This window comes from Pelodiscus sinensis, chromosome 19, assembly GCF_049634645.1.
Source record: "Pelodiscus sinensis isolate JC-2024 chromosome 19, ASM4963464v1, whole genome shotgun sequence".
Classification (NCBI taxonomy): Eukaryota; Metazoa; Chordata; order Testudines; family Trionychidae; genus Pelodiscus; species Pelodiscus sinensis.
The window spans coordinates 15188136-15200816 of NC_134729.1; the positions used below are offsets into that span (position 1 = coordinate 15188136).

The 12681-nt window shown below is 45.8% G+C and overlaps 1 protein-coding gene across 5 annotated transcripts in view; it reads right to left on the minus strand.

The window, feature by feature from the left end:
• The window catches only part of CELF5 (CUGBP Elav-like family member 5), an 86909-nt gene that overhangs the window by 41645 nt on the left and 32583 nt on the right, over positions 1-12681 (minus strand). For all 5 annotated transcript variants that reach the window (XM_075902532.1, XM_075902533.1, XM_075902531.1 and 2 more), the window contains one exon: positions 10833-10915. In XM_075902532.1, coding sequence (XP_075758647.1) covers positions 10833-10915 — 83 coding nt within the window. The remainder of the gene's footprint in view (positions 1-10832; positions 10916-12681) is intronic.

Genomic DNA, 12681 nt, shown 5'->3' on the forward strand with positions numbered 1-12681 from the left:
GGGCCCCAGAAGCCTTAGTCTCAGGCAAAGGGATGGTTTGAAGGTTTTCAGTAAAGCTAGGAGAGGAGTGGGAGCCATCACTTTCCCCTCTAGAACATCCTTCATATACCTGCTAAGCAAAACTTGGCTCCCCTTTGTAGGTGTCTGCTGTTCTCCCAACAGTTCAAACCCAAATGGCTGAAGGACACAGCAGCACCTATTATGCAGCCACCCCCTCCCTCCCTGCAGCTTAATTACAGTGATTTGAGAAAGATGGGGCCCTGCTAATTTAATGTTCTTTTGTTGTTGAGAAACAGGAGACCGGTGGTTCTGTGCTTCAGAACTAAGCTGTGATGGGGACCTCTCCACCCAGGCCTCTGAGTACAGGCCTTAATTAACTCCCAGTTCCCATGGCAACCACTAACGGTGCTGCTCACTTCCTGACAGCCAGGCTGCTGCAGTTCCTCTTTCCAAAGGATGCAAATAGGGAGAGATAGAAAACCCTCTTACCATAACAACGCACACATGGAAAAACCAGGCCCTCCTGGAAATCCTCACCACAGTGATGAAATCCTCACCACACTGACAGGGTTTGAGAAGGGAAATTTGCAGTCTCCTGAACACGTGTGAAGGCTGGTATGCTTCCACACACGCGTGTGTATCCATGAGATGGAGTGCCCACATTTGTGCACATATGGAGAATGCATGTACGCAAGACTGAATTTGGGGAGAGTGTGCGTGCAATTGCATTTGGGAGTGGGACCATATTTGGGAAGACGTGTGTGTAGCTGGGGAAGTTGTCTTCATTCACACATGTGGGTGTGAGCCTGCTCAGAGAGACTCCCAGCTGAGTAATGTGCCTACATGTGTGCCATTGGCAAGAGAGTGTGCACTGCCTATGGGCTTGTGCATTACCACATGGGGAGGGAATGCACTTGCGAGCAGGAAGAGAGCACAACCATGCCCTTTTAGGCCACATGTGGGAGCTGGTATCGACTGTTAGCTGTCCAGTTCCCAAGGCAGCAGAAACCAGTGTTTCTCTTGGCAGCCCATTCTCCCCATCTCCATTCTATGCATGCTTCCCTCTCTTCCTGTGCACTGCCATGGGGCCAGGTTCAACTGTGGAATAAGTAGATGAGATTCCCACTGAAGTGAATGTGAATTGCAGACCCTTTCTTAGCTGGGACTGATCTAGCCTTATGCCTTCATGCTGTGATACTTTGTCCCTGTGCCAGCCCTAATGTGTTCCTTGCATTTCTCTGATCTCTATATATCTGTGATTAGTCCTCTCTCTGATGGTATCAGGACAGGTAAGATGTGCTGGAGGCTGAGGATCTCTGTTTCAAAAACCCACAAAATAGGACAGCACAGGGAATGACCGTGCAAGCTTCCCTCATCCAGCATGGTTGCCAGGCTCAAACTAGGACCTGCAGTGACCACCTCAGATTGGTGTCCATCCTTCATCCCTATTCCCATCTTCAGGCTCTAAACCTCGCTCCCAAAAGCTTTCTTAGGCAACTGCAGTGTCCTTGATGAGCATAGCTGGCTCAGTAGGTCCTATATGAGATACTGACCTGGGCCAGACTCACACCAAATTAGAGTTGAAAGTCTGGTGACCCCATGACCAACTCCCTTCAAGCCATCCAATCCCACTATATCTCTCTTAGCCCTGTGCATTGTCTTCCTCCCTAGCGGGCCTGATTCAGCTCTCACTTGCAACAGCATAAGATCAGGAGCGAGAGGCCAATCAGATGCTGTGTCCCTACATTCTACTACTGCTGCAACCATGTGTTAATTCACAGGAGTTAGTTCTGCTGCATCTCAAGCCCTGGTGCATTCCCAGTGTCCCTCTGTTCTACTGTTGCTGTCTCCCTGTAATTTTCCATTCTCATGTCTCTGTGCTCCCAGACACTTACCACTTCCATACATTCACCCACCCATGTATCTGCATCTCCCACTGCTGCTCTTCAACCTGCCCCTATTCCCAGCTTGGATCAATACCAATTTCTGCCATTTATTTGCCTACCTTTCAGCAAGCCCTTCTTTGTTCTGCATAGATATAAAACTGTAACTGTACCTTGCCAGCAGAATCACACGCACTCCCCCCCCACACACACACACACTTTCCCCCTTCTTCTTCGGGAGCAATTTTATGCAATTTGCAACTGTCTGGCTGCAAATGAAAAGAGACACAAAGCGTTTCTACGAAATATGGAAAAGCTGGCTGCTTTTCCCTCAAATTTCACTTAGCGAGAAGCTTTAACTTTGGCGCGTGTGATCACTGCATGTCATTAATAACCTCTTCGGTTCCTTTCAGAAGTCTGTAAGTGAAGGCACAATCACAAATCAAAGGCATGGGTTATTGAGATATAATAGCATTTCAACTAGCCAAGGAGAAGTGCACTGGGGAGCAAGGAGAGGGTGATGGGCACTGCACCTACACACTGATTGGCACCCTATGAGTACAATAGATTAAGTAGGAGGCCAAAGGCCTGGTGCACTGCTGTTCAGAACCAGACACTGCCTCCATCCAGATCTCCTAGAGGTACATTTCCAAGCCTCTTGTAAACCTCCACAGCATGACGTGGGGAAAGGAGTTTAGCTGCTATCCATTTCTTTCTCAGGATGATCTGCTCCCACTGAGGTTGGGGCAGAGTCCCCAGGGCTCCTGTACTTGCCTTATGGAAAAGATTCCATTGTGGCTCAGAGGTTGGCCAGTCAGTCTGCAGGAATGAGGGCTGGGAGATACTAAGGGGGAAGTTTTCAGAGCAGCTGTGGAATCCAGAGGCCAACTCCCCATATGGAGTTAAGGGCAGAGCTTTGGAGCGCCCTACATTCAATGCTGCACAGGACTCGGCTCTGAGCCTGGCATAGATGGCAGCTTGATAGGGCCTGCATATCAACTACTAAATCAAAGTATGCATGGAAAAATATAGGTCAGACGCTGCAGTGCCTGTGGGGCTTTGGGGCCAGGATGAGCTGTTTAGATCACTTCAGTATTTGTGATGCTCCTCTCGCTCTAGATCTAAAGGACCTACTTAGCTCAGCATGGCATTATTCAAAACTGCTCTTCCTATCCAAGCTAGCCTGCCCAAGATTGTTCCCTTAGTAACAAGGGTTGCTTTGAATACCACACTGCCAAGCCCTATGATGCCTTAAAATAAACCTTCCATTAGCTGGAAGATAAACCTCTATCTATATTCAGTTCCATGCTACCAGGGTCTTGACTACTTGGATTATGTTGAACTTGTTGGGGAAAAAGTAGGCAGGCATTTGTTTAAGGTGATTTGGCCCCCCCGGGGAAAGGAGTTTGAAATCATCTCTGGTTGATTTGAGATTTCAAGAACATAGGAGGAAAACTGAGAACCTATTAACTAGATACGACTATCATAGCACAGAACTGTAAAAACTGTACAGCAACAAGAGATGGGGCTGGCTTCTAGAGAACTAAGGAATGCTCTGGAAAGCCATCCTGCTTGTGGTTCCCAAAACATAAGGTCTGTGAGATATTGTCAATTTGGCTCATGGTCTGCTGCAATAAAACTGACCTCCAGGTTTATACTAGGGTGGAATTTAGACCTGGAGGTCATAGTGCATCGTATGTCCAAGAAGCATGTAGTTCAGCATCACCCTGAAAGGGTACATGTGAAACATTCAGCTATGGGAATGAAGAACAACATTTGTATGTCGGAAATAACAGGATATTTTGCCCTTGTATAGCATTTTTCCTTGCAAGGCAAGAAAGCATTATTACTCCCTGCTCTATAGTGGCTCCAATCCTTCCTCTTTGGCAGTGCTCAGAGAGGGGCAAGTGGTATCTGTTTCTCCTCTCAAAAACCTCTAATCTGTGGCACCCCACTGGGATCCATACTATCCCCTTGTCTCTTCAAAATCTACATGAGACCATTGGGAGAGATGCCATGCACTCAATTGCCGACAATATGCCGATATTCTATTCTAGATCTCATTCTCAGTTGATGCAAACACCACCTCTATTAACATGTCAGAATGTTGACTGGAAATTAGCTGTTGGATAAAGAGCAGCTGGTTTACGCAGAGCCCAGCCAAAGTGAAGTGATGCTATTAGGAAAAGGAAAATGCTCTGTTGATCTGGCCAAGACGTTGACCTGTTCTACACCTACAACTTAGCTGTGATGCTCAGGAATATGGAAAATTCACACCTGAGAGATGCAGTTAAGCTGGACTAAGCCCTGGCTTTGGCACTGCCAGGCAAATTACCACTTCCATTGCTGTAGCAAGCATCCATGCAATGATGCTACACCACCCTAGTATGAACTGAGGAGGTCCATTTTATTGAAGCAGGCCATAAGCAAAATTGACAATATCTCACAGACCCTTATGCTTTGCCATAGCAGTGCTACTGTACCATCTGCACTGTAGACCTAGTGGTTGTCTTCATTTTCCAGTGAACACAAATAGCCTCCATTCACCAAAGTGGGGAAAATCTTGAGGTCCCATTTGACTCCTCACTAAACTTGAATGAGCAGGCAGTGAGCACCAGTTTTCCAAATGAGCTGGATGCACGTGAAGCTGCTCAGGAGAGATTCCAATGCTACCTAATTGATTAGTGGAGTGCCCTCAGTTCTCCTAATTTATGTTACTCTTGCTGGTGCACATTCACCCATGCCGCAGTACACATAACAATTTATTCTGCATGCAGATGGAAAAAATCTGCACGTGGATGGAAAAGATTAGAGGAAACATTGGTGAGCACCAGCAGCTAAAATGCCTTCTTCCCAGACAAAGATCTGGCCACAGGGATCCATGCACTGGTCACCTCCAGTCTGGATTAATGAGAATCACTGAATCCGAAACTGAACATGACGACGATGCACTAGCTCTAGCTAGTACAGAATGTGACTGCCTCCTTTCCCCATGGCTTAATTGTCATGAGGATGCCAGACCCATTCTCAAGTCCTTCCATGGGTTCCCAGTTGGCTAGCAACTCCAGTTTAAGGCTTTGGTTTTAATTTTCAAAGCCATAAATTGATCAAGCCCACAGGGCATTAAAAACTGCATTTTGATCATGAGCCCTTGCAACAGAGACAATGAAGACTATAGAGCTCTGACCAAAGCATGTGAGCGAGAGGATCTGGCTATGGAATAAACCCCCAGAAGAGACCAGGTGAACCCAGAGTCTGACCATCTCTAGAAAATGCTGCAAAACCTTCCTCTTCAAAAAGCCTTGCCACAATAAGAATGACACGCAGAACACTGGCTTCTCCCTTCTATCCAGTAAATCTCACCCAGTCACAAAAAAAATCAAAGGCCTTATCATAGGCAGAATTATAACCCCAAAAGGAGAGGTATGCCAGAGACTCCAGGAAGTCCTCTGTAGACTTTTGCTTGGAATCTGTTCAGGTACAATGACAGCCAGCAAGATAAACCCCCAATAGATAGATTTTACAGATGGATACAATGAGATATCACAGTCTGGATTCCCAATTACACCAGTATCACTGGGGATCCCCATGCTTTATGGAAAGTGGCTTCTGGGTATGAATGTGCATAATTTGAAGATGTTTTATGCAAAAAACAGCTCATGTAACCTATCAATTTTAACATTACAATCTCCTGAATGTGTATATCCTATTTTTGTGCATATGCCATTCTTGTAGGTGAAGTTAGAAATATGAAGTTTGGCTATTTTTTATAATTCTAAATGTGTTGACAAGGGACATTACTGATGCTCAGGAAACATAATGACTCAGTACTCAAACCAATGACCTGTGAATGGTTCTGTTTGTTCTGTAAGCCCAAACTGTGGTTGGTCCTAGAAAGACAAGTGTGACGTAGTGGGGGTACCTTGCTTGGGCTATGGCAACCTCTGCTATCTGGTCATTATGCAAAGGGAGCTCCAAACCTGTCTGACCAGCTACCCCCCATGGGGAGAAACAAAGGAAGGTGGAATGCCGCCCCTGGCTGGGGAGCAGGGCTGGAGGAGAGTTAGTTTCGTTTCTGTCTGGGAGCATGGAGGAAGCAGCCTCAGCAACAGGCTGGGGGGTTTAGAAGCCGAGACCCACTCCCCGATATCAAGGGGGGCTGAGGCATCCTAGGCCTGTCCTGTAACCTGATGACATCTGTGCTGTGCTGTATACTGGAGAAGCAATAAACCACCTCTATTCTACTGGTTGGCGGAGTCTGTTTGTGCCATTTCGGGGGTGCAGGAGGCAGGGGAACCCCAACGTGCCATCACAACAAGTGACTATGCTATTTGGCACTGGGGTGTGTGTCTAGGCTACAGGTTTTTTTTTTTTTTTTTTAAAGTGGCCTTTTTTCGAAAAAACTTCACCTGCGTCTAGACTGCTGCCGCGTTCTTTCAAAAGTAAATTGAAAGAATGTGGCAGTTTTTTCGACCGTGGAAAAACTCGTTTTACGAAGAAGAACGCCTTTTTTCAAAAGTGCTCTTTCGAAAAAAGGTGCTATGTAATGCAAACTATGCTTTTTCGAAAGAGAGCATCCAGACAGCCTGGATGCGTTCTTTCAAAAAAACGGTTTGCTTTTTCGAAAGTACTGGTTGTAGTCTAGATGCTCTTTTTCGAAAGAGGCTTTTTCAAAATTATCTTTCGAAAAGGCCTCTTTCAAAAGAGGCTTGAAGTCTAGATGTAGCCTGGGATCCATCTTGAACCTGGTACTTTTCCATAGGGGTTGGGGGTTCCAAACAAAGGGTTACTGCCACGGGGCAAAGTCTATTTAAGCAATGGGAAGCCAGTGCTTTTTTTGTGATGGTACTGCCCAGAACGGCGTACTGTCACCTATTTTCCCAGCCCACAGAAAAGGAACGGGATTTCCCACGTATGTACTGGCACCTGTTTTCCTGGGGCGGCTCATCTCCTGATGGAAGCCTGCTCGGGACACGTGGTATTGTTTGTTTTCTGGCTCCCAGAGCGGTGCTGTGGCTCTTAAAGGGGCTGCAACTGCATTTCGGCCTCCAGCACAGGAAGGTGGATGTCAGTAGCACACCAGGGAGACAACCAAAGGGGACTTCTAGGATTAAACAGGGATGCCTTATACTGCTAGAGCTGTGCAAAGGAGCATCAGGCTATGTCTACACTAAGCAGCTTTTAGTGACAAAGCTGTGTAACACAACCTTGTCAGTAAAAACCAGTGCACGTGCCTGCTGTTTGTCAACACTTTTGCAATCAAAATACTTCAAGCCTGAATGAGTGGCTTTCACTTGGTTGGCAGGAGAATGCATTTGCCATGGCAAAACCTTTGGCGTTTGGGGAAGGGACTTTAAGCGCCTGTGAGCAACAAAAGTTTTGTTGATCAATTGCAAGTGTAGACAAAGCATCAGTGTAAATCAGAATAAGAGCAGGAGGAGGGAGTAGTTTAAGTGGCTTGACCAAGGGCACAGAGCCAATCAGCAACAGAGCTTACAACAGAACTCTGGAATCCTGGTTCCCAATTTACCACTTTAGCCACACTGTACTCCAGAGAGCTACAAGAAAACAAATCAAGGCCATTCCTCTTTAACTCCAACCTTATAGCCCGAGCTCAGGCTGAGAAACCCACAGATTAGTACTCATCCTTCTAAATGGCTGCGATCAATCACTGGTCTCTTGAGAAAGCTAACAAGGGGGCCAATCGGGGCCAGCTGTGGTGATGGCTTTCAAGATGTGGCCAGCTGTCCACAGGGAATTGGGCTGAAATCAACTTAATACATTTTAGGCAAGCTACAAAACAGCTCCCAGACAACAACAAAATTCAACCACAACATGGGCTACATTAGAACCACGGACTTGAAGGTGAAAGACTCCATATTCTATCCTCAGCCACCTGATGGACCAAGGCCTTTCCCTTTTAATTCTAAAGCTGAACTCCCTCCCCCCGCATTCTGGATTTTGGTTTTCATTAGAGGATGATGTTAGCACTGATGCTAGCTGACCCCTGATGTTAACCCTGGAGCCTACTGACAACATTGTAATTGTTAACCATTTTGACACTGATCTGTTTAAGGTCAGTCTGCTAATGTGCATTTCCTATCATCCCTATGCCTTCCTGAGTAACAAAAAAATTAAATATACTCACACCCAGATACCAATAACCTTCAACTTCTCAGACAAAGCAGTTTTGCCTTGTCAATTCAAAAACAAAATCTGCAGTTGTGTCAAAATCTGCAGGGATAGTTGGGCTTCCTCTCACACTAAACAATGCATGGTTACTATTCATACTTTTCCGTTTGGTTTTAATTCAATAGGGATCTCTATTTGAGCATAAGGGAAGCTGACAGAGAATCCAGAGAAGGTCCTTATATAAATCCATGGTATGCTCACATCTTGAATACTGTGTACAGATGTGGTCTCCTTATCTCAAAAAAGATATACTGGCATTAGAAAAGTTTCAGAGAAGGGCAACTAAAATGATTAGGGGTTTGGAATGGGTCCCATATGAGGAGAAATTAAAGCGACTGGGACTTTTCATCTTGGAAAAGAGGAGACTAAGGGGGGATATGACAGAGGCATATAAAATCATGAGTGGTGTGGAGAAAGTGAATAAGGAAAAGTTATTTACTTATTCCCATAATATAAGAACTAGGGGCCACCAAGTGAAACTAATGGGTAGCAGGTTTAAAACAAATAAAAGGAAGTTCTTCACATAGCACATAGTCAACGTATGGGACTCCTTGCCTGAGGAGGTTGTGAAGGCTAGGACTATAACAGGGTTTAAAAGAGAACTAGATAAATTCATAGAGGTTAAGTCCATAAATGGCTATTAGCCAGGATGGGTAAGGAATGGTGTCCCTAGCCTCTGTGTGTCAGAGGGTGGAGATGGATGGCAGGAGAGAGATCGCTTGATCATTACCTGTTCGATTCACTCCCGCTGGGACACCTGGCAGACAGGATACTAGGCTAGATGGACCTTTGGTTTGACCCAGTATGGTCGTTCTTATGCTGTCGAATCTAGGCCCAGACTAGAACTTTCATTATACTAAAGCGACAAGGAGTCCTATAGCACCTTATAGACTACAGGACTCCTTGTCACTTTTGCAGATCCAGACTAACACGGCTACCCCTCTGATACTTTCATTATACTGTACATTGTGTTTGCTCTGCTTTGTACTGATGATATTCTTGTCCACTATATGTCGAATTACAACACTAAACCACAACTGTATAATTTCTATACTGGTATGATGCTCCCTCACACTCTCTCCCCCATGCTGGTCTAATGCTTGTGGAAGGTTATTATGCCTTATCCTGTTTTATCCCCCCAAAGAAAATTAAGTCAAGTAATACTTAAGAATGTATTTCTCTTCAGCTCTCATCTGTGCCCTAAAATAACCTGGAACACCCACAGCCAATAATGGCAATGACAGCTTCCAAAAGGACTCCATTAAGCGACAATTAAACTACGTGAGTTTTCCTACCTATTGCAAACACAGATCAGGGGCTGGGAGAGGTGAGGGAAGCTTTCTGGACCTGCAGGAGTTAAAGGGGAAATGTTATGGTTAAGAATTCCTAACCCCTCTCCTGAGAGCCCTGGTTTACATTAATTATACTGCTGCCTTAAGCACTTAGGGTCTCCTGTGAGCTTCTGTCTATAAGTACCCGAGTCCTCCGCCTACTCACCTACAAAGGAATCTTTTCAGTGCACTTGTTCAAACCCCAGAGCAGAGAGAAAGTAAGCCCAGCCTAGCCAGGGATCTTCTACCCTCACAAAACACGGATGGCAAACATTTTAAAAATCCAATATCATTGCCTAGCAATAGAGAGGGGCAGTCTGTGCAGGAATAGGGGTGCCTTGGGGGCTGATCCCCAACATTTAGAGCAAACCCATGTTAAATGATCCCTCCAGTCTCCCCCTAGAGGTTTCACACTGACCATATACACCAGAAAGGGCACAGGGTGTGCAGGAGAGGAGTCCAGAATTCCGTCTCACCTGTTCAGTGGATTTCACTTCTGAATGATTGGATGGGTCTGTGTATAAGCAGGGACATTTTTCCTCCACAGTCTAGTCAGTCTCAGGGACTGAGCTCAACACTGTGTCAGGGCTCTACACCCTGATCCCGAACAACCTGGCCTGTCGCTCTGGTAGAAAAGCCGTCCATGGTGCTGTAGCTGCTGTGCAAAGGTGCATGGGGACCTGGGAAAAGGTCACATGCCGTATCTCATTTTCTTCCCCACGTGACTCCTCCTCACAGGCTACCCACCTAAAGAAGGTACTTATCTCCTATGCCACATCTTGCACTCGTTAACATGACAGTTTCCTGGTGGTGTGCATAAGCAGCATCAGATCCTGTTTTACATTTGGGGAAATGGAGGCATAGAGAAGCAACATGACTTGTTTGAGATCATACACAAGGGCTACGTCTACACTGCCCTTTCTTGCGCAAGAAAATATGCAAATAAGGCGAAGCGATGAATATCATTGCGCCTCATTTGCATAGTTAATGAGCCGCCATTTTGCTCAAGGGGCTTTTGCGCAGGAGCCATTCTTCCTGAAAAAAAGCGGCAGAACAGCTCTTGAGCAAGAGGGGGGTTTTGCACAAAAAGGTGCTGGGTAGATGGCTCCTTTTTGCGCAAAAGCCCCTTGTGCAAAAATGGTGGCTCATTAAGTATGCAAATGAGGCATGGCAATATTCACCGCTTCACCTCATTTGCATATTTTCCTTGCGCAAGAGAGGGCTGTGTAGACGTAGCCAAAGCCTCTAGTAGGGTCAGAAAGCCAACCTAGGGGGTTTGCCTCCCAGCTCCCTGTTGTAACCACCAGACCAAGCTCCTCTTTGATAGACAGAAAAAAAAAATCAAAGCCAATTCTCCCTTCAGTTCATGGCCTCAGCTCAAGCCAAGAAACCCATGGGCTATAGTTCATCAACCATTGGGACTTACCCCTGGCAAAGTCTTCTGTTCATGTAGCGCAGTCTGGGCTTTGATGGCAGAATCCCTGGCACAATACGTGAGAAATGCACAACCTGCAGTGGACACAGCAAATGCCAAATTAGACACAGAGATGCCTACATGCCACAATGTAAAATCCCCCGGGTCCCCTCCAATATGCATGATAACATGTTCCAGGGATTCTGTGTCTTACCCATCCCCCACGCCTTAGCTTTGACCTTCCTGGACTGAGTTCAGAGAGGAGGTGTCAAGCATGGGGCAAGCAGCCCTGCTAGGCCTGAATCTTTATTTAACATCTTTATTAATTTCCTGCAAGAAAGGGTGAAAACGTGTTAATTAAAGGTGCAGATGTTACTAAACTGGGAGGTGTCGTGAACACCAGGAAAGAAACTAGATAAATAATATAAAAAGGCACAGGGACTGGAGCCACATTGTAAAGGTATTTAGGTATGGCAGCAATTGGTGCTGCAATGCTGATATGATTTAGGGACTCAACTTTCATCTTCCAAGAGATTTGGCTAAATCCCCTTTGAAAAATGAGGCGTGGGCTCCTAAACCTGTTTAGCATTGCAACACTGAGTGCAGACATGCTTAAATACTAGAGATGTAAAATCCAGGTTGATCAGTTAACCAATTAAGCAGGCTGCTACTCCCAGCCCTTTCGTGAGGGGGAGAGGGGGCTGGATTCCACCTCCCATGAGGCTGGGGGGGTTGGCAGCCCTCTACCTGCAGCAGGCTACTCCCGGTTACCTGTTCCCATCCCTTCTGAATAGCTTCACAAATCTGGGCCTGGATCCAAAGCCCAATGGAGTCAAGGTGGAGGTTCAATGGGATTTGGATCAGACCTTTCGATAGATTAGAAATGCAAGTGGGAAAATAGCAGGCTAACACAGCCAGTGGATGAAATAACCAGACACAGATATTCAATGGGAGGGTGATGCTTGGATCAACGATTCTGAAAAATACCTAAGGGATCAGAGCTGGCAGCCATTTAGATCCGAGTGTGCCATGGTACATGGGAGTAGAATGTGATGTTAGGCTACCTGTACAGAAGAATCTTGTCTTGGAGCAAGAAGAGGATTTGTGGCAGCAATGAAAGAGCAATACTGGCTTTGCGTACCACACAGACATCTGTGTTCTCTAGACACAAACACAAACTGATGGACATTCAGATAAAAGGGAGCACTGCACATATTGCTGGGATTGATTTATGAAGAAAGATTAAAAGAGGATCAGAGCCCAAGTCCTTCCTCCAGATTCGACCCAGCATCTTTGGCTAAAATCATGACAAAAGAGGAGAGAGGCTAACCACCTACATGTATTAAAAAGGCATCCAATCCAAAGCTAGAGGGGGTTGTTTGAGTGGGCTATGAGGTGGCAATTCTAAGAATAACGGGATGAAACTGAGCAAAGGAAAAATTTGGCTGGTTATCAAGAAACGTTTCCTATCTGAGAGATTTATTAGACTGTGGAATAATCTCCCCAGGGAAGAGCTGGAAGCCCTGTCACTTGAGTCATTTCAGACAAAGCTGGGCACAGCATTGAAGAACAGACTCCAATACAGGAATACATATGTCTTCCTCTTTCTCCCAGTCCTATTGGTATTTAATTACAGGGCAAATGTTGTCCTAAACGAAGGCAGAATGCATCCCTGTGTTAGTTAGGGCTCTCAGATTGCTACAAAATATCTTCAACGTTAACCCTCAGGGCCAGTCCACATCACAGATCTCCCACAAATGGCTTTGACCCAGTTAAGGGGCCTGAGCTTGCAAGCCAATCTCAACAAGCTTCTATACACTCCAGCACTTCAATTTTTTCTCCTGGGTTTGCCCAGCCTAGT